The sequence below is a fragment of the Hemiscyllium ocellatum genome, chromosome 8 (genome assembly GCF_020745735.1).
Source record: "Hemiscyllium ocellatum isolate sHemOce1 chromosome 8, sHemOce1.pat.X.cur, whole genome shotgun sequence".
In the NCBI taxonomy this organism is placed as follows: Eukaryota; Metazoa; Chordata; class Chondrichthyes; order Orectolobiformes; family Hemiscylliidae; genus Hemiscyllium; species Hemiscyllium ocellatum.
Genome location: NC_083408.1, coordinates 91136041 through 91160563, shown reverse-complemented (window position 1 = coordinate 91160563; position 24523 = coordinate 91136041). Strand labels below are relative to the sequence as shown.

Sequence of the window (24523 nt, the reverse complement as noted above, 5' to 3'; positions counted from 1 at the left end):
TGCTTCCACCCAATAAAGATATTCAATGGTCCCTGCTTCTACTGATTTCTGAGTTACGGAACCAATTGGAGTAAAGTGGATTTTGTGTTCTTGGTGTTGTCTTTTGCGATTCTTAGATTGACCTTGATACTGTAGAACCCTGATTAAGAAGGTCAGATTTTGTAGGAGTTTCACCCTTTTAATAGCTGGCTCCAAATGTTGGCAAAACTTTTTTTTTGAGTAAGACTAAAATTGCAAATATCTTAAGAGGTACTTGAATTGGCTGTCCACTGTTTTAAAAGATAGGCTTTTGGTGTCAGGTTCATACTTAGAAATATTGAGGACATCTTGTTTTGAAAATCATATTCTGTGATTGCAGACAATTAACTCTACTTCAGCTTCAAGCCAAGGTGGTCAGCACAAGATGTCTTTTAATATATTTATTTTGTGTTTTACGTGCTTGTTTGCCCATTAGGGCCGAAATGGGCTGCACTTTTGGCAGAACTGCAAAATGAAAACAGTTTGTTGTTTTAACTGTCCAGCATGTGTTTATTGCAAATCCTAATTTTAATTCTTGTTCTTGTGGCTTGAGGAATAAAATGTTTGAGAATTTTTTTCAATAATGCTTTTCTCACAATTTTATTGCTTTGCAGCTGTCTATTTCTATTTTTCTCTAATTTATTTTATCTCTTTTTTTCTAGGAAAAGGGGCATAGATGTAGTACAGGTGAGTTGCATTGTCTTCATTCCAGGTGCTGCTTTTTGTTTGATCTGTTGATTCATTCGAAGAAGGTAACAGTATGTTTATTTGAATGATGCATCAAGGGAAAGCGATCTAGTTGGTGTGCTGTGGTCTTTTCATGATTGCTTCACAAGTGGGATTGTGGCTAACATTTTAAAGTGTGTTGGGGGTTTGTGAGGAGGTGAGGGAGGAGAAACCGGACAATTTGATGGGGTTTAAAATGCTATGGATAAAAGAGTATTAATGTTCTTCTGAGCTCTTCAATTTTTTTTTGTGTATGTGAGGGAATTGTGAGAATCCCTTGACTTTGTTGCTTGAAATATTAATCTTGATCCTACAGAGGAACCCACTGGGCTCAACTGTGCCCCCCAAAATATTATAACTTTAAATTTAGAAGTGATGACTATTATTTCTATGTGACTGAAGTGCTCTGTGTTACTTAAAAGGAAGAGGAGGTGGAGGAAGTATTCTGCATATTTTCATTGACAGGATCATTTATTTTGTGCATATTATTGTTTATATAAATGGAAAAAAATTGCATTTAATCCAAGGGAGATCATCCCACGAGTTTAGACTTGATTGATAGTGTTGAAGTGGAAGTATTTCATTTAACTTTTTGATGTCCTTTCTGCTTGTAATGTTTAATGACCATCACTAAGAACTGGACTTAAGTTTTTTTTATACGGCATATATATTTATGCTTTATCAATGTCATCACTATTTGCAGTAAAGGGCACCCATATGTTTAGATTACAACAGCGATAATATGTCAAAAGTAATTAATTAGGTGTAGAATACTTTGGAACTCCCTAAGATTGTGTTATATAAACCAAAAGTCATGATTGTTGTATCGTCATTCTCTCTGTGTCTCTCTGTCTCTACACTGCTACACTTGCATGGTATCATCTACCAGAATCACACGCAAAGCAGCACTTCGCACTGTCTCTCCATACATGTGACAGTAATAAAGCCATTAGTCAATCAGTCTGCTACACTGTGGAGATTTTGTTTGTATTTGCTTAAGCAATTGAGAAATTTTTAACTCCCAAAACCAGCTGGAGTTAGGTCAGCTGAGATCTCTAACATACTGAAAATCTCATATCCAACCTCAACTTCCTTCATCCCTCCCAGCTATGGTTTTAAAGACTCTGAATTATGAAACTGCTGTCAACTATTTTAATGAGGTTACGTGTGTCTGGTTTAGCTCTGTTTTTACATTTTACACGAGTCAGTTTGGTTGAGTAAGTGCCTTTTGTAGCACGGCTTCTGGGTGAGAAGGACGATGAGTGACTGAGTGTAAACTGCTTTAGCCATGAGTCATTTAAAAAAAAATCATTTGTGGGATGTGTGCATCATTGGCTGGTTGGCAGTTATTGCCTGTGCCTAGTTGTCCTGAGAAGGTGGTGGTGAGCTGCTTTCTTGATCTTCTGCAGTTCACCTGCTGTGGTTTGACCCACAATGACATTATGGAGGGATTCCCAGCATTTTGACCAAATAATGGTCCCCTTGCTTTACACGTGACTTCCTACCAATCCGGCTTTCCAATTCCCCTTGTTGTTTCAGCCACCCCCACCAGCCTCCATTCCTTGTGCTGTTTGAGCAAGTGAGGATGCAGACCACACAGTTGCTGCAGCCTGGTGTCAATAACTTACCCATATAATAGTCAACAATCTCTCCATCAAGAGGGAAAACATTTAAATCTAGTCCTATTGTTACATTTAGCACCTGGCTCTGAGTTTGTCTTTTAAGAGTACAATCACTAATGGAAATTGTTTTAGCCACTGCAGGGTCTAGGTAGGAATTTCTATGATATCCTGGCCCATTTGATCTGCAAAATACAATGTTTGTCATTTTATGGGTGGAGAGACTGAAGGACAATGGAAAGGGAGCTAGTGTTTTAAGAGTTTGAGCTTTCTAGGGATGTATCAGCTTTTGCAGGTTTTGTAATTTGTTCTGCCCCATTAGATTACAGTCTTATCTTCAGCCTTTTGGAAGATGTACATAACTGATGAACGAAGCAATTTGATGCCTTCATTTCCAATGGTTTTCCCATTTTGTCTATACCATTTAGAATACAGCAACTAATTTGTAATTGTCCTCTTTATATACTTCTATCATGGAATCTCGTGTGGAATATGGTGCTTCCAAACTGAGTGGGGTGAATGTGCTGCTCAGTTTGAGAGCTCACATCTCCTGCACAGCATCGATTCACTGGGATTTGACTTCCCATCATGTGTTCCTCTAGTGCTGACTGAAATGTCATTTAAACTGGGAAGTTGGAAAAAGAAAATACTCAGAAACTTTGCCATTTTTAAGAAGATTTGTAGCTGAGGTTGAGGTTTAGATTGTAAGTTGCTCTCTGAGCTGGAAGGTTTGTTTTCAGATGTTTCATCACCATATTAGGTAACATCATCTGTGAGCCTCTGGTGAAGTGCTGGTGTTCTGTCCAGCTTTCCATTTATGTCTTGGTCTGTAGTGGTGGGTAATTATTATTTCCCACCTTTTAACAGACTAAGACACACAAATAGAAAGCAGGACGGAACACCAGCGCTTCACCAGAAGGCTCACAGATGATGTTACCTAGTATGGTGACGAAACATCTGAAAACAAACCTTCCAGCTCAGCGAGCAATCTTACAACCTGCACTCAAACTTGTTCTGTTTCTGTGCAGAAATGAATGCAAAACAATAGCGTATTTCCTTTATTATTGTATAATAGGTTCAAAGCTCTTCTGAATGTGTGGCTGATATGTGAGGAGACCCAATAGTTAGTCTCATCATACCTGGATCTAGCAAGCAGCAGTGAGAAGAATGACCAGCTCCTGTGTTTTGTTGTGGTTGCTTTAGTAAAAGAAGAATGTTGGTCAATATTTGTGCCAGTATTTCAAATGCAGTGAAAATTGAGACCGGCATTTATCATAGAATATCATTGTCATTGGCCTGTGCCAGACCTTTTGTCCAATTAAACACTCTACCCCACTCATTCCCCATAATGTCTGTCATGGCCATAGGATGTCCCAAAGCACATTTAAGCTAAATCAATTTAAAAAGGAGGAAGAGAGACAAAGGCAGAGACCACATGGGAAGTGATTCAAATGACCGAGAAACCTACACTGCTGCTTGACCCAGCAGTGAATCTGCACAGCCACAGCATCTGCTGTTTACTAGAGGGCATAGGTTTAAGGTGAGAGGAGAAAGATTTAAAATGGACCTGAAGGGTAACTTTATCATGCAGAGGGTGATGCATGTATGGAATGAGCAGCCAGAGGAAGTGATGGGGGCTGGCACAATTGCAACACTTAAAAAGCACCTGGATGGGTATATGAATAGGAAGGGTTTAGAGTGATTATCGGCCAAGTGCTGGCAAATGGGACTAGATTAATTTAGGATATCTTGTCTTGATGGACAACACGGACAGAAGGACCTGTTTATGTCGGTGAAAACAATGCAGATGCTGGAAACCAGATTCTGGATTAGTGGTGCTGGAAGAGCACAGCAGAACTGCTGTGCTCTTCCAGCACCACTAATCCAGGATCTGTTTATGTGCTGTACGTCTCTATGACTCAAGTACTTAAGTGTATTTAATGCTGTACACACAGCATACACTCTCAAACAACAGTGTGGTGATGACTGAATAATTTGTACTTTGAACATGTTGACTGAGAGAGAATTATTGAGCAGGACTGTAGGGATATCACCACAGCTATTCTTTAACATAATATCATGAAATCTTTGCATCTATTTGAAAGAGCTTGCAGCATCTGAGTTTACTATCTCCTCTGAAAGGTGGCACTTGCTCGTAATGCCCTGGAGTGTAAACTCCTTTTTTATGTCTAAGTCTGTGTATGTGCTGTGGAATCAGCCAGTATCAGTAAATGTTTGGGGTAGAGTATTGCCACTGTTCTTCGTTCCAAACAGGGCTTCAGGGTTATAAGTGGTAAGAATTAGCCACAAATGAATCTTAACAAGAAGAGGCATTTATCTTAACAACAAGATGTGGTTTATTGCATGATAACATAGGTGCACATTACATTGGCTAGTTAGGTATTTAGGCAATGGCTAGTTTCCAATTAGCCCTAGCAATAACAATGAGACAGCTGACACTGTAGGGATAGTGAAATAGACACTGCTTTCTCCACCAAAAACTGTATGACATCATCAGATTGGATGGAACTTAATGCAGTTTCCAACATTAACCCTTTCAAAACCATTGCAACACAATTTAAAAATCTCACAACTCCAGGTTATAGTTCAACAGATTTAATTGGAAAGCGCACTAGCTTTCGGAGCGACGCTCCTTCATCAGGTGGTTGTGCCAGCTGGTGCAGGAGTGGCACTCTGAAAGCTCGTGTACTTCCAATTAAACCTATTGGACTAGAGCCTGGTGTTGTTGTATTTTTGTTGCAATGTTAAAAATCAGAGTCTTGGACTGGTTCTTGAACCTACAACCTTCTGATTTGCAGGCAAGTGCTCCGAGCTGAGCCAGAGGGGATACAGTTCTGATATAGGGTGGTTAATTTGTTTTTCTGCTGCAGTCTTATATTTGTTTGTGCATTGTGGCTGGAAGTATTGGTGGGAGAGCTGGTTTTTGTTTGTAAACAGTCTATTTTTAACTCTTGCTTTATTGTGCAGATGTTGTGACTGCCTCTGGGCACCCCCTTGAGCAGTGAGAAGTTCTCTGCTGCAGTGTGACAATAGACCTGGGGCAGAACCACTGGGTGATACTTTAACTTTTTTGATTGCATTGGGAAGCTTAAAGCTGTTAACCCACTTTGCTGCCTGAATCTTTCACCACATGGCTAATGGTTCAAATAGTCACTGATATCCTGGACAAGGACAATGTTGTTAATGTATTCACTGATGCTACATGTTTGGTGAATACATTGGCTGCTGGTTATGTTTGTTAGTTCAGATTATAACATTCCTGTATCTGCACATTGGCACATTAGGGGAAGCTGGGCTAGATGCAGGTTTATGTTTACATCACAGCAGCATGTTTATCTACCAACTCCTTAGACATAAAGATTCACAGTCTTTTATTATTTATTAAGTGATTTTGCTTTTCACACCATAGAGTCATAGAGTCATTATTTGAGACACTGTGGTTTAACTCTTGCTTTATTGTGCAAAAGGTATCACTACAGTTTTGCTAGCTGCTTTGTGTAGTTTATTGTACAGGTACTGTCAAGATGCTGTCCAATGTGAAAACTCCAGCAGCTGATGGCTGTCTTTTCCAATGGATAATTCCAGCACTCCTGTATAGAAATGCTCACTTCACTGAAAAGCCAGGAGGAGAAACTGTCACGAAGGAAAATACTTTGTTCAAATAACATATCCTGCTTGTGATTTATTGAATTTGGCTTTGTTTTAGGACTCTAACACAAGTCGCATAGGATTCTTTTCATTGTAAGCTTAAATCTGTGGAAAATTAAAAAAAAAATTTGGGGTGTGTTTCTGAATGGATGCTGATCTTTTGATAGAAAGTTGGTTAATGGCACCTTGCTTTGTTACTGTCAGGGAGACATTTTGTAAATAGGAGCTATCACCCTTGACCTTTTTAGAATCCTGTCAGACCTGCTCCGTGTTTTTAATTTCAAGTTCCTGCATCTGTTGCTCACTTATTATTTCTTACATTCTCTTGGTATTCATCTTTCTCCATCCCTTGCTTAATTATCGTCACTCATTTTGTTTCATGAAATGATATTTATGTCAGCCTTCTGCTGCCACCATTTTCTTCCCACATTTTCAAAAAAGCTTTCTTCCTGGCCAGACCCATAAGTTTCTCCTTAGGAATTAACATTGTTGACTCAATTTCTCCCTTCTCTGTTTTGTTTCTCCACCAACTTCCCTTTGTTTCATTCCATCCTATTTAACTGCAAATAGCATAGAGTCAAGAGTCAGATGTACAGTATGGAAACAGACCCTTCAGTCCATCTTGTCCATGCTGATCAGGCAACCTAAATTAATCTAGTCCCACTTGCCAGTATTTGGCCCATATCCCCCTCAACCCTTCCTGTTCATGCAGCTGCTTGAAGATTAACACCAATGCCTTTACAAGGGCATTAAGCAAGTCTGAGTAAGATGTGAATTTAAGATTATATTTCTGAGCTCAGGGGAACAGGGGTGGGCGGATGCTGACATGAGTATGCCAACTGTGCCAACTGATACTAGCCAGTTAGCCTGTTTCTGCATTCAAAGTTCTTTGAGATGGTAGCTCAGTGATTAGCACTGCTGCCTCTCAGCACCAGGGACTGTGTTTGATTCCATGCTCTGGTTATTGTGTAAATTTACACAGACATTCTCCATGTTTGCATGGGATTCCTCACATTTAGGTGGATTGGCCATGCTAAATTGCCCATAGGGTCGAGGACTCTGACTGTGCAGGCTAGGGATAGTGTGTGGGTGGGATGCTCTTGTAACTCTGAAGATGGACGAGGGAGATCCAGTAGATGTCGTGTAGCTGGATTTTCAGAAAGCTTTTGATAAAGTCCCACATAGGAGGTTAGTGAGCAAAATTAGGGTGCATGGTATTGTGGGCAAAGTACTAACTTGGATTGAAAGTTGGTTGGCTGATAGGAAACAAAGAGTAGTGATAAACTGCTCCACTTCGGAATGGCAGGCAGTGACCAGTGGGGTACCGCAGGGATCAGTACTGGGACCGCAGCTTTTTACAATATATGTTAATGATGTAGAAGATGGTATTAGTAATAACATTAGCAAATTTGCTGATGATACTAAGCTGGGTGGCAGGGTGAAATGTGAGAAGGATGTTAGGAGATTACAGGGTGACCTGGACAAATTAGGTGAGTGGTCAGATGCATGGCAGATGCAGTTTAATGTGGATAAATGTATGGTTATCCACTTTGGCAAGAACAGGAAGGCAGATTACTACCTAAGTGGAATCAATTTAGGTAAAAGGGCAGTACAGAGAGATCTGGGTGTTCTTCTACACCAGTCAATGAAGGTAAGCATGCAGATACAACAGGTAGTGAAGAAGGCTAATAGCATACTGGCCTTCATAACAAGAGGGATTGAGTATAGAAGCAAAGAGGTTCTTCTGCAGCTGTACAGGGCCCTGGTGAAACCACACCTGGAGTACTGTCTCCAAATTTAAGGAAAGGCATTCTGGCTATTGAGGGAGTGCAGCGTAGGTTCACGAGGTCAATTCCTGGAATGGCGGGATTACCTTACACTGAAAGACTGGAGTGACTGGGCTTGTATACCCTTGAGTTTAGAAGACTGAGAGGGGATCTGATTGAGACATATAAGATTATTAAAGGATTGGACACTCTGGAGGCAGGAAACATGTTTCCGCTGATGGGTGAGTGCTGAACCAGAGCACACAGCTTAAAAATATGGGGTAGACCATTTAGGACAGAGATGAGGAGAAACGTCTTCACCCAGAGAGTGGTGGCTGTGTGGAATGCTCTGCCCCAGAGGGCAGTGGAGGTCCAGTATCTGGATTCATTTAAGAAAGAGTTGGATAGAGCTCTCAAGGATTGTGGAATCAAAGGTTATGGAGATAAAGGCAGGAACAGGATACTGATTAAGGATGATCAGCCATGATCGTATTGAATGGTGGTGCAGGCTTGAAGGGCAGAATGGCCTACTCGTGCACCTATTGTCTTCAGAGGGTCAGTTAGACTTGATGGCCAAATGGTGTTGAGAGATAAATGGGAGGGAATAGGGCCTGGAGGGAAGGTGGCTGGGAATGCAATAGGCAGATGAAGGTGGAGGTGTAAGTGATCAGATGAAGCAGATAGATGGGAAGGAAGATGGACAGGTAAGAATATTCAAGAGGGTGGTGCCGAGTTGGAAGGTTGGGATTGTGACATGGGGTGGGGGGGGGGTTGCGGAAAGGGGAGATGTGGAGACTGGTGAAATCCATATTGATCCCATGTGGTTGGAGAGTCCCAAGGGTTCTTCCTTGAGGCATCAGGTGGTTCAAGTTTGGTGATGGAGGAGACCCAAGACCTGCATGCCCTTGGTGGAGTGGGAGGGGGGGTTAAAGTGTTCAGCCACCCCAACCCTAACCACCCGCTGCCTGGAGGAAGAACACCACATCTTGGTACTCTCCAAACACATGGATCAAATGTGGATTTCACCAGGTTGCTCACTTCCCCTCCTCCCATCTTGTCCCAGTCCCAATCTTCCAACTCTGCACCACCCTCTTGAACAGCCCTAATGAAGGATTTTCACTTCCTGTCAATCACTCCTTGTGCACAGCTGTACGTTTTCCGTTTTGATGTCAGCTTTCTAACATTTAGATTTCTTCCTTCCTCATTCAAGTTCCAAAACTTGGAAATCATAAACAAGAACAAAAGAAAACTTAAAATATCTGGTTCTGATGAAAGATCATTGATGTAAAATGTTACTTGCATTTCTCTCTGCAGATACTGCCTGACCCACTGAGGTGTTTCCAGATTTTGTTATTGTATTCTGGCAGAGTACATTGATAGGGCTATGAGCAAACCTGAGAGAGCTTCCCAACATCTGAAGATTGATGTATTTTGTTTGGAACCTTTCCAGGCTGGCAGTGCTTGTGTTTGTATTGATTTAGGGTAAAGCCTGGAGGTAAATGTTTGTAGCTTTAAAATGTTGACAATAACCATCTCACTATGTGCACTACAGCTGAGAACCTCTTGGGACATTAAAATTACCTTTCGTTTTCTCATTCTAATCTCTTCAACTCCTTGAGATCTTCTACAAAGTAAACTGTTCCATTTATGCTTGGTTTACTCCATTTTGTCAGGACATATTCTCTTTGTCTTTGAGCCTAAAAGACAGCACAGACCAAAATAATACATGGTATTTACTTTAACTTAAAATCTGAATCGCTGCTTTAAAATATTAACCATTTGCTACAAGTTAAGAAAGTGATCAAAGACTGGCCAGTGGAGAAAATTTTCAATTTTAGAGTCGGGTCTTAGCTTGAAGTTTTTGGGAAGTGAAATAAAAATAATTCATACTATGTGGATACAACAAGATTTAGAGTCATAGTAATAGAGATGTACAGCATGGAAACAGACCCTTCGGTCCAACCTGTCCATGCCGACCAGATATCCCAACCCAATCTAGTCGCACCTGCCAGCACCTGGTCCATATCCCTCCAAACCCTTCCTATTCATACACACATTCAAATGCCTCTTAAATGTTGCCATTGTACCAGCCTCCACTACATCCTCTGGCAGCACATTCCATACACGTACCACCCTCTGCGTGAAAAAGTTGCCCCTTAGGTCTCTTTTATATCTTTCCCCTCTCACTCTAAACCTATGCCCTCTAGTTCTGGACTCCCCGACCCCAGGGAAAAGACTTTGCCTATTTATCCTATCCATTCCCCTCATAATTTTATAAACCTCAAAGGTCACCCCTTAGCCTCTGACGCTCCAGGAAAACAGCCCCAGCCTGTTCAGCCTTTCCCTGTAGCTCAGATCCTCCAACCCTGGCAACATCCTTGTACATTTTTTCTGAACCCTTTCAAGTTTCACAACATCTTTCTGATCGGAAGGAAACCAGAATTACATGCAATATTCCAACAGTGGCCTAAACAATGTCCTATACAGCCGCAACATGACCTCCCAACTCCTGTACTCAATACTCTGACCAATAAAGGAAAGCATACCAAACGCCTTCCTCACTATCCTATTTACCTTCAACTCCACTTTCAAGGAGCTATGAACCTGCACTCCAAGGTCTCTTTGTTCAGCAACCCTCCCTAGGACCTTACCATTAAGTGTATATGTCCTGCTGAGATTTGCTTTCCCAAAATGCAGCACCTCTCATTTATCTGAATTAAACTCCATCTGCCACTTCTCAGCCTATTGGCCCATCAGGTCCAGATCCTGTCATAATCTGAGGTAACCCTCTTCGCTGTCCACTACACCTCCAATTTTGGTGTCATCTGTAAACTTACTAACTGTACCTCTTATGCTCACATCCAAATCATTTATGTAAATGACAAAAAGTAGAGGGCCCAGCACTGATCCTTGTGGCACTCCACTGGTCACAGGCCTCCAGTCTGAAAACAACCCTCCACCACCACCCTCTGTCTTCTACCTTTGAGCCAGTTCTGTATCCAAATGGCTAGTTCTCCTTGTATTCCATGAGATCTAACCTTGCTAATTAGTCTCCCATGGGGAACCTTGTCGAATGCCTTACTGAAGTCCATATAGATCGCATCTACTGCTCTGCCCTCATCCATCCTCTTTGTTACTTCATCAAAAAACTCAATCAAGTTTGTGAGACATGATTTCCCATGCACAAAGCCATGTTGACTATCCCGAATCAGTCCAAATACATGTACCTCCTGTCCCTCAGCATTCCCTCCAACAACTTGCCTACCACCCAGGTCAGGCTCACTGGTCTATAGTTCCCTGGCTTGTCTTTATTGCCCTTCTTAAACAGTGGCACCATGTTTGCCAACCTCCAGTCTTCCGGCACCTCACCTGTGACTATCGATGATACAAATATCTCTGCAAGAGGCCCAGCAATCATTTCTGTAGCTTCCCACAGAGTTCTCGGGTACACCTGATCAGGTCCTGGGGATTTATCCTTCTTTAACCGTTTCAAGACATCCAGCATTTCCTCCTCTGTAATCTGGACATTTTGCAAGATGTCACCATCTATTTCCCTACAGTCTATACCTTCCATCTCTTTTTCCACAGTAAATACTGATGCAAAATATTCATTTAGTATCTCCCTCATTTTCTGTGGCTCCACACAAAGGCTGCCTTGCTTATCTTTTGAGGGGCCCTATTCTCTCCCTAGTTACCCTTTTGTCCTTAATATATTTGTAAAAACCCCTTTGGATTCTCCTTAATTCTATTTGCCAAAGCTATCTCATATCCCTGTTTTGCCCTCCTGACTTCCCTCTTAAGTATATTCCTACTTTCTTTATACTCTTCTAAGGATTTACCCGATCTATCCTTCTATACCTGACATATGCTTCCTTCTTTTTCTTAACCAAACCCTCAATTTCTTTAGTCATCCAGCATTCCCTATAGTTTCCAGCCTTCCCTTTCACCCTGACAGGAATATCCTTTCTCTGGATTCTTGTTATCTCATTTCTGAAGGCTACCCATTTTCCAGTCGTCCGTTTATTTGCGAACATCTGCCCCCAATCAGCTTTCGAAAGTTCTTGCCTAATACTGTCAAAATTGGCCTTTCTCCAATTTAGAACTTCAACTTTTAGATCTGGGCTATCCTTTTCCATCACTATTTTAAAATGAATAGAATTATGGTCACTGGCTCCAAAGTGCTCCCCCACTGACACCTCAGTCGCCTGCCTTCTCTTATTTCCCAAGATTGGGTCAAGTTTTGCACCTTCTCTCGTAGGTACATCTACATACTGAATCAGAAAATTGTCTTGTGTACACTTAAGAAATTCCTCTCCATCTAAACCTTTAACATTATGGCAGTCCCAGTTGATGTTTGGAAAGTTAAAATCCCCTACCATAACTACCCTATTATTCTTACAGATAGCTGAGATCTCCTTACAAGTTTGTTTCTCAATTTCCCTTTGACTATTGGGGGGTCTATAATACAATCCCAATAAGGTTATCATCCCTTTCTTATTTCTCCGTTCCACCCAAATAACTTCCCTGGATGTATTTCCGGGAATATCCTCCCTTAGTACAGCTGTAGTGCTATCTCTTATCAAAAATGCGACCCCCCCCCCCCCCCCCCCTCTTTTGCCTCCCTTTCTATCCTTCCTGTAGCATTTGTATCCTGGAACATTCAGTTCCAGTCCTGCCCATCCCTGAGCCATGTTTCCGTGATTGCTATGATATCCCAGTCCCATGTTCCTAACCATGCCATGAGTTCATCTGTCTTCCCTGTTAGGTCCCTTTCATTGAAATAAATGCAGTTCTGTCACTTAATTGTCCCTTTCCCTCCTGCATTTCCTCTTTCTGATCACATGCCCTAATTGCTGCTTCAGAGTCCACAAGAGTAATGGAGATTTGCTACTTTCATATCCTTTGTCGAGGTTCAACCCAAACCTCTCACTTGTCTGATTAACACAGGTGTAGTAGGCCAGTAAATGCTCCCTTGGCTCATCAACTGTATGGAAGTCAAAATCCACACTGAATTCTACCTCGCCCACACTAAGACGTACTGCTATTGGTCGACCAGTTACTTACCATCTGCTTAGGCCAACTGCCTCAAAATTACCCTGGAAAGCCAATCCTGCAGAAACCATTTTTTTACATCTCATTTAAGGCATGGCTAAGGTAGAGTATGTTCTTAAGGCAATATGAACTCTTTGAATTCTTTGATTTCTCTGACAATCCAAAATCTCAGTTCAAGCCTCAATTCGTTATAGGGGCTTACTTGTGTGGGAACAGAGTCATAGAGATGTACAACATGGAAACAGGCCCTTCAGTCCAGCTTGTTCATGCTGACCAGATATTGCAACCTAATTTAGTCCCATTTTCCAGCATTTTGCCCATATCCTTGTAAACACTTCCTATTCAATTATTTTATGCTTTTATCTTCAGCTTTGGGCCCCTTAGAATTGTGGTAAACTGAAACTAAATCTGGAAGGTTTATGGTTGTTTCCCTTGAGCTTAAAACCCAGAATGTTCCGTTAGACAGCCTAATTTCCCATAATGTGTATGTTTGTTCACTTTCCCATTGTGAACAGAACTCCATTTTTTCTTAAATTCCACAGGCTACTAGTTCAAAATTCAAAGGTTTTTCTTAATGTATGTAAATCTCTCACCCTACATTACACTACAGATTTTTTTTTTGTTATGCTAAAAATGCTATGAAATATACTATGATAGCTTAGTATACTTTAGAGACACAGGCCAATGTATTGGAATATGATCAAATAGCTAGGAAAATAGGTTACCTTAGTATAAAGTTTTTTAGATTTGAAGTTCCAGGCCAGAAGTGTTTGGTTGGAATCCTGAGGGCTTACCTTAAGACACTCTGCACTCACATTCACTCTCACTCTCACTCTCTCTCACACGCACACTTTCTCACACTCTCATCCCCCACCCCAGACAGACATAGACCCACATACACACATATATTTTGTGGGGTGAATTTGTACTGGCAGAGTTACATTGTACTTTGCTCAAAAACTGCATGCATTCATGTAGAACTCTGTTATCTCACTTTTTAGATTAGAATCAATCTAAACATCATGGCATAGATAGAGAACACAGGGGGCTAACACCTTCAACATATTGTCTAGCTATCACCATTGTTAACAGCTAACCCGAGAATGTAACTATAAAAAAAGGTTTTGTGATTTACACATGAAAGAAGTGAAGCTATTACTGTATTCTAACAGATGAAAGGCTTAACAGACAATCAATTTTTCAATGTATAATTTCAGTTACATCACACTGTAAATTTTTGCTATAAATTCTGTGTTATGATCGAGCCCTCCACTATCACCTGATGAAGGAGCATCGCTCCGCAAGCTAGTGTGCTTCCAATTAAACCTGTTGGACTACAACCTGGTGTTGTGATTTTTTTAAACTTTGTACACCCCAGTCCAACACCAGCATCTCCAAATCAAGTCGAAGATCAGTTGTGGAAGACACTCAGACCATGAATTGAAAGAAATAGACTAGTCCAACCTATCAGTGTGATAGAGATGGGAACACACTCTAATGTTTGAATAAAACAATGTTATTAGGATAGGTGGGATTGTAGTTTATCTGTGTGTTTGGATAATTTGAAGTTGTGTTGTATGTAAGTAGTTTTGTATTCTATTTGCTCTTAATTTCTCTCGTGTTAAATTTGTTTTATTGCTACAACAAGGTGTGCAGCATTGTATGTCTTGTATTGTAATGAAAGATCAGCTTGTTAAATTGGGGGGAGCGGGGAACAACCCAATATGATCTATCAAACCAGATTTCAGTTTGGAATATGACCTGCCTGATCACACCATGAGCCAGTCAGCAAATATTCTGCAGGCATTGATCATAACTGTTAATTCTTCTAGGAGAGGGGATGTGTCTACACATCTAAAAGTGTTAGTTTGATGTAATAATAAATTGCTTAAAAAATTTTGGGGCTTAAATATGATTTTACAAAGAAAAGATCTTTCATAACTCACAGGAACTTTGATCTGTTTACTACTTTTGGTTTGTCAATGTTTGCTGGCTCAGTATAACCTTTGCATTCAGTGATAGAGATCGATATGAAGTTATGGCTTGGAAATATTAAATTCCTGAAGTAGGGCCCTCACAAGCCTCTCCATTGATTTGACATTGCATTTTCTTTCCTAGTTTCCATATTCATCTGCATATCATTGCGACTGTACAGGACATTGGTTAGGCCACTGTTGGAATATTGCATGCAATTCTGGTCTACTTCCTCTTGGAAAGATGTTGTGAAACTTGAAGGGGCTCAGAAAAGGTTTACAAGAATTTAGCTGGGATTGGAGGATTTGAGTTATAAGAAGAGGTTGAATAGGCTAGGGCTATTTTCCCTAGAGCATCGGAGGCTGAGGGGTGACCTTAGAGGTTTACAAAATTGAGGTGCATGGATAAGCTAAATAGACAAAGTCTATTCCCTGGGATGGGGGATTTCAGAACTGGTGGAGGGGATAGATTTAGGGTGAGAGGGGAAAGATATAAAAGAGATCTAAGGGGCAACTTTTTCACACAGTGGGTGGTACATGTATGGAATGAGCTGCCAGAGGAAGTGGTGGAGGCTGGTGCAGTTGCAACGTTTAAGAGGCATTTGGATGGGTAAATGAATAGGAAAGGTTTGGAGGGCCAGGTGCTGGCAGGTGGGACTAGATTGGGTTGGGACAAGTTGGACCGAAGGGTCTGTTTCCATGCTGTACATTTCTATGACTCTGTCTCTTGTCTCTTATGCTCTGTGCTTCTTTCACTTACTCATTGGCATAGTATGACAAACCATATTAAGCAGTCACTGGTCTTTATCAGAGTGAGTGTTACTGCATATCTGTTTGAAAGTGTGTGCTCATTCAGTGGATAGTTGAATGGGCAGTGTTGCCTGAAACTAGTCTTAGTTTGAAATTCAACAGCAGACCTTTTGCTATAAACTTGTGGTTTTTAGAAATTTCTTGTCTCATACTGCAATTAATTATGAAAGTGTTCTCCTACCCTGCCAGTTCCATTAGCTGGTATCTTGGTGTTTTGTGCCACTTCTCACCTGTTTTTGCAGCCAACCACCAACAGAGTGGCAGGTTGGGTGCAATTATGTTGGCACTTCAGCCACTAGCAAGATGTGAAATTGAAATAAAAGCAGAAAGTGATGGAGACACTTAGCCAATCTGACAGCAACTGTGGAGTGAGAAACAGTAAATGTTCTGAGTCTATCTTGCCTGAGAGACAACCTGATAGATATCTAAAAAATTGAGAGGCATAAATAGGGTGAATAGTTCGAGGCTTTTCCCCAAGATGGATAGGTCAATTACAAGATGGCACAGATTCAAGGTGAGAGAAGCAAGTTTAGGGGAGAAGTGCAGGGAAAAGTTTTCTTCAGAGAGGAACAGATTGCCAGTGGAGGTGGCGGAAGTAGGCACATTAGCAATATTTAAGGCATGTCTTGATAGACACATGAATGGGGAGTGAATAGAGGGATAGAAACTCTGCATGGGCAATAAGTAGTGGGTCTAAATAAGGATTTGGAACTGGTGCAGGCTTGGTGGGCCTAAGGGCCTATTCGTGTGTTGTGTTGTGTTGTGTTGTGTTGTATTGTATCCCCTGTTCCAAAAGACAGCCCCACTGGGAAATATTTACTGCTTTTCTGTCTCCACAGACAATCACGCATTACCAGGTTATAGTCCTACAGATTTATTTGGAAGTGATAGCTTTCAGAGCACTGCTCCTTCAAGTAGCTGTGGAGCAGGATCCTCTTCCACAGCTACCTGATGAATGCACAGCACTCCAAAAGCTAGTACTTCCAAATAGACCTGCTGGACTATAACCTGGTGTTGTGTGATTTTTAGCTTTGTCCACCTCAGGCCAACACTGGCACGTCCACATCCACAGATGCTGCCAGACCTGCTAAATCTTTCCATCATTTTCTTTGCTTTAATTTCAGTCCAACATTCTGCTGTAGTTTACTTTCATTTTATAGAATAATATGGTCCTCAATTTAAAATTAAAAATATCCTTGTTTTTATATAAGTTACTGTAGAATTTGTTATCTGGGAGGCACCATGATTGGGTGATTATTTGTTTGTAAATCAAAATTACCCAGTTAAGCCATTGCAATAGTAAGAATCAAATGAAAACATATCTTTTTTTATTATTGAAGTATGTTGCAACTTGCAAAGGCCTTGAGCCTTTCAACCTTTGACTGTCGCTGTGAACATTCATGGAAAAATACTTTAATTATCAACATTACAGGTGGCGGTGACTGCACTGATGTTGCTGGTGAGGTGCAAATCCTTAATGTTTAAAAATAAATTGCCCCTAGTTGGAATTTCCTAGCACTGCTGCTCTATATAGTTACTAAAAGGCTTTAAAGCTTAATTGTAATTCTCTTTCAGAGCTGTGCAATGGAGAACTCATCCCATCCTAATGAATACTGGTGATTGTTCCATCTCCTGTTGACCTGCAGTTTTGGTGCGAGGTTGTAGTTTGTTTCTGCTGTTGCTTCTATTCCTACTCCAACTGAGCAGAGGTGGAGATGAAAATGTAAAGTGCATTGGCTTCCTCATAAGATTTGATAATAGCTCTGGAGCTCATCCCAGCTTGATGATTATGGGGTATGGTTTCGAAAACATTGCAAAGAATGAGCATGGACACCTGACTGCTCTTCCATTTTATGTATTTTTCTTCAAAGGTGACTAATGACAGTCAGTAGTGAATGCAAGTATTAATTCAGCATGGTGAAGCACAGCATATTTTCCTACTTTTTTGATATCATGGTTGTGCCTCCACTCTCTCCCGTACACAATTATTAATGGCTGATCATGACCTCACACTCCTTTTAAAAGGAGTGAGAATTTTGGAGAAAACAGACCAAGTGTAGAAGTGGTACTTTGTACAAATCAATTTTTCTGCTCCTTGGATGCTGCCTGACCTGCTGTGCTTTTCCAGCACCACTCTAATCCAGGTATAGAAATGGTACTTCCTACAAGTCAAATGCACTATGCTGGAGAAACTCGGCAGGTCTGACAGCATTTGTGGAGGGGAACAGAGTTAATGTTTTACGTCCTGTATGACTCCTCTTCAGAACTGAAAGGTGCTGGAAAGTAGGTTCTATTAAATGCTTTTGGCAGAGGCAGAGCAAGAAGGCAGATGGTATGGAGGCCCAACACAAAAACCAAAGGGTGGAGAAAATGGTGGGGGAAAACAAGATGTAAAATATTTGTCAATTAAAGTGTGAAAGGGCGAGAATTTTGTGCTTGTGAAATAAGAGGGTGTGAGAAGAGGATGCAAGAAAAGTTAGAGGGCAGACATCATGCAGTCGGTTTCTGGTGTTATTGAATTCAGTGTTAAGACATTTTGAGGCTGTGAAGTGCCTGAGCAGAAGATGTGTTGTTCCTTGAACTTGTGTTGTGCCTCATTAGAGCATTGTCGCAAGCCCTGGACAGAAATGTCAGCATGAGAGCGAGGTGGTTCGGTTAAAATAACAAGCCACTGGGAGGTTGGGGTCATTTGTGCCAATAGAATGGAGATGTTCTGCATAATAATCACACCCTGTGTTTGACGCTAACAAAGGAGTAAGTTTGAAGCGCAAAAAGACTTAGAAGTTCTAGTCTAGGATTCTTTCAAGGTAAGCTTGCAGGTTGAGTCAGTAGTTAGGAAGGCAATACATTGGTGGTATTTATTTTGAGAGGGCTTGAATATAAAAGCAAGGATATACTTCTGAGGCTCTATAAGGATCTAGTCAGGCCACATTTACAGTATTGTGCAGAGTTTTGGGCCCCATATCTCAGGATGGATGTACTGGCCCTGGAGCGTGTTCAGAGGAAGTTCATGAGAATGGTCTCAGGGATGAAAATCTTAACAGATGAGGAACATTTGAGGACTCTGGGTCTATTTTGAAGTTTGGAAGGATGTAATGGTGGTATCTGTGTCGATACTCTTAACACATCTTGCAGTAGTTGTCATGACAGGGTTGTACGGTGTAATGGTCGAAGTTGTCCTGAAAGCTGGACAGTTTGCTGTGAACAATGACCTGTGTAAGATTTGATGGTTGTTTAAAGGCGAGAAGTGGAGGCATGGGAAGGCCTTGGTGAGGTGCTCATCCTCATTGATAATGTGTTGCAGGCTGCGAAGAATATTTCATGGTTTTTCAGCTCTCGGAAAGTACTGGACAATGAAGGGTACCATGTCGGTTGCAACCCGTGTCTGTCTCCTGAGGAGGTCATTACGGTTTGTCGCTGTGGCATGTTGGGATTGGCACTTGATGAGTTGAGCATTGTACCCTGTTCTTATGAGGGCATCCTTTACAACCTTCAGGTGTCCGTCACGTTCCTCCTCCTCTGAATAGATCCTGTGTATGCATAGGCCTTGGCCGTACTGAATGGCTGTTTTAATATATTTAGGGTGGAAGCTGGAGAAGTGTAGCATTGTGAGGTTATCAGTGGGTTTGTGGTAGACTGAAGTGTCCATCTTTGACTGAGATATACGTTACATGCTTTACCGTGTTTGTGTATGCGCGATCTCTCTCTCTCTCTCACACTCTGTCTCTCTCTCTCTCTCTCTTCCTCTCTCTCTCTCTCTCTTCCTCTCTCTCTCTCTCTCTCTCTCTCTCTCCCCCTCCCCCTCTCTCTCTCTCACACACACTCACACTCACACTCACACTCTCTCTCACCCAAATTTATGGGGTGAATTTGTATTTGCAGATACATTCTATTTTGCTCAAAAAATGCACAATCTGCAGGCAGTTAAACCGTGTAATATTTTGTAAATTCCATTTTGGAAACAGAACCAGTCTGACTCAAGATTGGGATATAGACAGACTCTAACCTCATTCCCTTAAGTAATTGTCTGTGCTGAGATGTCACCTTTTACAAAACCTTTAAGTTATCTTGAGATTGTGACTTTAAAGAAGTTCTGGGATTTACATATTAATGAACCAAAACCAGCAAACCCATTCTAAAAGATGAAAGTCTTAACTATCTCAGTTTATTCAGTGTATCATTGTATCACTGTAATCTTTTGCTATAAGGTGTCTTAAGGTCCTGCTTCACAACCACCTAATGAAGAAGCAGTGCTCAAAAGCTAGTGCTTCCAATAAAACCTGTGGACTATAACCTGGTGTTGTGTGATTTTTAACTTGGTCTATAGTAGATAATACGATCACTAAGTTTGGAGATGATACAAAAATTAGTGTTGTGATAAATAACAAGGAAGAAAAGCATAGACTACAGGAAAAAGTGGAATTTAATCTACAGGAGTGTGAGGTGAATCATTTCTTTGGAGGACTATCAATGGAAGGGAGTAGACAACAAATGATATACAACACAGGAAGTACAGATTCAGATTCACCTTGGCATGCATGACCACAGGTCCTTGGAGGCAACAAGGCTTGGTGGATTAGCTATGGTAAATATGGGGTTGCAGGATACACTGCAATAGGGATGGGTGAGGTGCCTTTTGAGGGATCGGTGCAGACTTAATGGGCCGAATGGCCACTTCCTGTACTGCAGGGATTCTGTGAAACACAGTGTACCTTTTGGACTGTGGGATGAAACCGGAGCACCCTGTCGAAACCCATGCAAACTCTCCAAGATGGTCACCCAAGGCGGGAATCAAAGCTGGGTTCCTGGTACTGGGAGGCAGAAGTGCTAGCCACTGAGCCACCATATAAGATGTATGTGACATTGTAGTGTGATAACCCGAATTGCACACAGGAAAGATATGATTGCACTGGAGGGCGTGCAGAAGAGAATGTGGCCTGGGCTGGAATGATTCAGTATGAACAGACTAGATAAACTGGGTTGTTTTCCTGTGAGCAGAGAAGGCTGTAAGGTTGGGGGCAGGGGAGGATACTGATTCAGTACAAAACTGAGGGGCATACTTAGGGTAAATAGGAAGAATGTTTTTCCCTTTAGTTGACGGGTCAATAAAAAGAGGGTATAGTTTTAAACTAATTGGCAGGAGGTCTGGCTGCTGACTGTATTGCATTAGCCTTCTGGTTTATTAAACACGTTCCCTGGTCCCACTTCTTTCCATCAGGCTTTGTGGACAAGGAGATTTGGCGGTGTCTCCTAATACCCTTGGAAAATGCATGTCTGGCACAAGGAAGGCATTGACTTTCTGTTAACAAATGCAAAGTCCGGCAAGAAAACTCTCTTCAACCAGAAGCATTTAAATGTCAAAGCACCTCGAGTTAGTGAATGCGGTAAATAATTAACATGTTAATTTTTGAAGTTTTAATTGAAGCCTGCCTTCCTCTAGCATGATGTCATCATTTACCAGAATAATACGGGGAGTAGGTTGGGCTTGAATGAAAGACTGCTTCAATTGTGTGTGATGACTATGCACCCACACACACACACACCAAATGAGAGCTCGGCAGTGCAGGCTCATTTTATAACCTTTTTGTGTATTGTATAAACTATGATTCACAGAATGCAACTTACCATAGTTGGAGAAACATTGTCGTAAACATTTATGGATTACCAGACTTTAAAGTTTAACTTGTTCTTGGGTTTTTAAGAATGCTGTTTATTTAAATATAGATATATTTGTCCTTCCGAGAATTTTTAATCTAATTCTTGTTCTTAACCTAAATTAATAACATTTCTATGAAATTTACAGATTAATGTCGATGAAAAACATGGTAGATTCTTTTCATCCAAGTATGGAAATTTATAGAATTTAATTCTGCAACTGAACTGTCTTGTCCTTTAGTAGTTGGAACCTGTTTTCTCTTTGGCCTTCTTTTTTGACTTGAGTTTGAGGTAATATTCTAGATCAACCTTTTTCTATTTTAGAGTCATGTCTGAAATACTTGTCTACGCCATTAAGACTGATCTGCTCTTGATTCTGAAGTCCCCTTGTCTTGGCACTTATTAAAACCCGAATTTTTGTAGCTTACCCTCCTAACTCTGATAGCAGTTGTCAGTGGATTTTGAAGAAGAGCATCTCTCCACAGATGCTGCCAGACCTGAGTTTCTCCAGCAATTTGAGGGTAGGGAGGTTTCTGTTGTAGTTATTAGCATCCTGGCTCATGTACTGCCTCCCTCCACATTTTGTGAAAATAAAATCAAGGTACTGCAATCCTGAGATTCATATATTTAATAAGATGACGTACATTTGCAGATGGGAAATGCACTTGGCAGAAAGATTATCATTTGCCAGCATCCAACTCAGACTAGAGTGTGGCTAATACCAAATTAGGAGATATAATGCTATCTACAAAAATATACAGTTGAGTAGTTTTGTGCTGAAGTGTCTTGGTCCTTCAGCATCATCCAAAGTGCTAGCTTTGCTTATCCACTGGGTTGCATGTCCTATAATTTCCCTTTTTAAAAATCAAGGTATTTGAATGGAAACTTGTTTATTGCAATTGATGCGATCAGTGTCCAAAAGTGATGAAAAAGAGCCAGTGAGAAATAAAAACAAATTGTCGCTTCAAGGAAAAGTACTCCGGAAGTGAATCATTAGGTACTCCGAAACTGGCTGGGATTAGGAGAATTAGTGTTTGGCTTCCCTTTCCTTCTGAAATTGGCTGATTGGTGGAGTGTTATGTTTCCGCTGGCCCATTCATTACAATTCTAGCCATTCTGACAGCAGTTGAACCTTTCTATTAAAAAGTCCTAAACAAGTATGCATATCTCTTAGTGTCTTTTGGGTGCTGGTCCTCTGTCCCATCCCCCTCAATATCACCCTTTCCACAATGGGTATTTACTCTTTTGTAAACTTAGGATCACTTAATTCAATTGCTGCAATATAGATGAATTCCGAACCCTGAATCAAACACCTGTTTACTACTGCTAGAACAAATATGGTTTATATTATATTAGGACACTGAAACATCAAAAATATCCAAAGCAAGTTGTGTTTTTAAGTATATTCCTGTCTTTGTCTTTTCGTGTTCAACACCAAACCTGCTCTTCAGTCAACATGAATCTTGCTAGGATACTGTGCTACCAAATTCTACCTTTTTTGAAAATTGATATACTTTCTGTTTGTGTTTTTGAATTCTCCTCACCCTTCTTATGATTAACATTCTCGAGTCACCCGTTTTCCTGTACTCTACTGGCCAATCATACAATGGCTGTGAGATCCGATCTGGGGTTAGGCCATAGTCATACATCATGGAAACAACAGGCCCAACTTGTTCATGTCGACAAGGTTTCCTGAACTGAACTAGTCCCATTTGGCCCCTATCCCTCGATCTTTCTTATTCATGTACCTGTGGTAATTGTCTTTGAAATGTTGTAATTGTACCAGCCTCTACCACTTCCCTCTGGCAACTTTTATTCCATATACAAACCATCCTCTGCATGGAAAATATTGTCCTTTTTAGATCCCTTTTAAATCTTTCCCTGATCATTCTAAACCTATGCCCTCTGGTTTTGGATTTCTCTTGACTCCATCCAGCACCAAGTAATGCATTTGAATTTCGCTCTGTCCACTAAGTCTAAATTCTCCAGCAACCCTCTAAGTTTTGTTTTGACAGCACTCCTCAATGCCTAACTTTCCAACACCTAGAAAGATGTAAGCTGCATGTGCATTTGAACACTCCTTTCCTCCAAGCCCCAGTCAATTCAGATTTGAAGTTATGTTACTGTATATCTTCATAGGGCTAATTCTGGAACTAACCACCTAACAGCATCTTTGAAACATCTTCACTACAGAGCAAAGTTTTATCATCATCATCATCATCATCATCCTGAGACATGTAAGTTCTGACCTTGCATGTCGAGAATGAATGACTCATTTTCAAAAATTGCATTGGCAGTTCATGAGGGACAATTACTAAAGTATGCTTATAGCCCTGCAGTTTCAAGCTCTTCCTGTTTGATTGGTTTAATCTAATTGTTTTATTGAAACAGAAAGCATCAAAACGGTGTGTGTGTGTGTGTGTGTGTGTGTGTGTGTGGCTTAATTCAGTTATCTATCGCAGCTAACATACAAAGAACATTTTTGCACAAATCTAAAACTTCTAATGAGTGTATAAGTCTTTTTAGAATTTGCCTGTTCCTATTGTCTGCAGAGACTTTGCTTCACAAAGGTTAAAAACAAAACATTTTATTTCTGTCCAAGATTTTCACTTTCCTGTTGCTGTTCAGAACTCTGTTTTGTTTTTATAGCTTTTTGTAGTTCAGAGAGAGGGCGAATTGATATGCTTCAGTCAAAATCTGGTATAATTTCAGTGACATGCCCTTCATCTTTGTGCACTTCAGTTATTGTCTGAGCATTCTGCATTCTGTGGCAAAGCATCCTTTTGCTGTGTGGCAATCATGGGTGAAGGAAAATCATAATTGCTGCTTTTATATCATCACCTTAAGAGATTGGTCACCACCATAGTATTGAAGAATCACAGATTCTTTCTCCTTAATGCACAGAATTTAGTATGTGGTAGATCAAATTCTCTCGTAGCTAGTTTTTTTTATGGCAAACCACATCCTCTTGTACAAATGTAATGCTTGGCTGATTTAAAGAATTGTGTTAAACTAATATGGGATCTAGAGTGGTGACTTCTTCACAGAAATTGAACAATATTTAATTAATTGGGATGGTATGCAATGGAATGAGATTTCTTCTATCAGTGGAATACTGTAGTTTGGTATCTTTTTAAATCCAATAGTTTTGTGTTGGTTAAATTACAGAAGTCATAGTTAATAGCATCCTACCATACCTGTGAGTTTGGAAACTTGTATTAAACTTTTTTTCAAA

General features: G+C 40.7%; 1 protein-coding gene across 3 annotated transcripts in view; it reads left to right on the top strand.

Moving 5' to 3' along the window:
- itpk1a (inositol-tetrakisphosphate 1-kinase a) overlaps positions 1 to 24523 on the top strand; it is a 236456-nt gene that overhangs the window by 30444 nt on the left and 181489 nt on the right. For all 3 annotated transcript variants that reach the window (XM_060829353.1, XM_060829354.1, XM_060829352.1), the window contains exon 3: positions 681 to 705. In XM_060829353.1, the coding sequence (XP_060685336.1) occupies positions 681 to 705 (25 nt within the window). The remainder of the gene's footprint in view (positions 1 to 680; positions 706 to 24523) is intronic.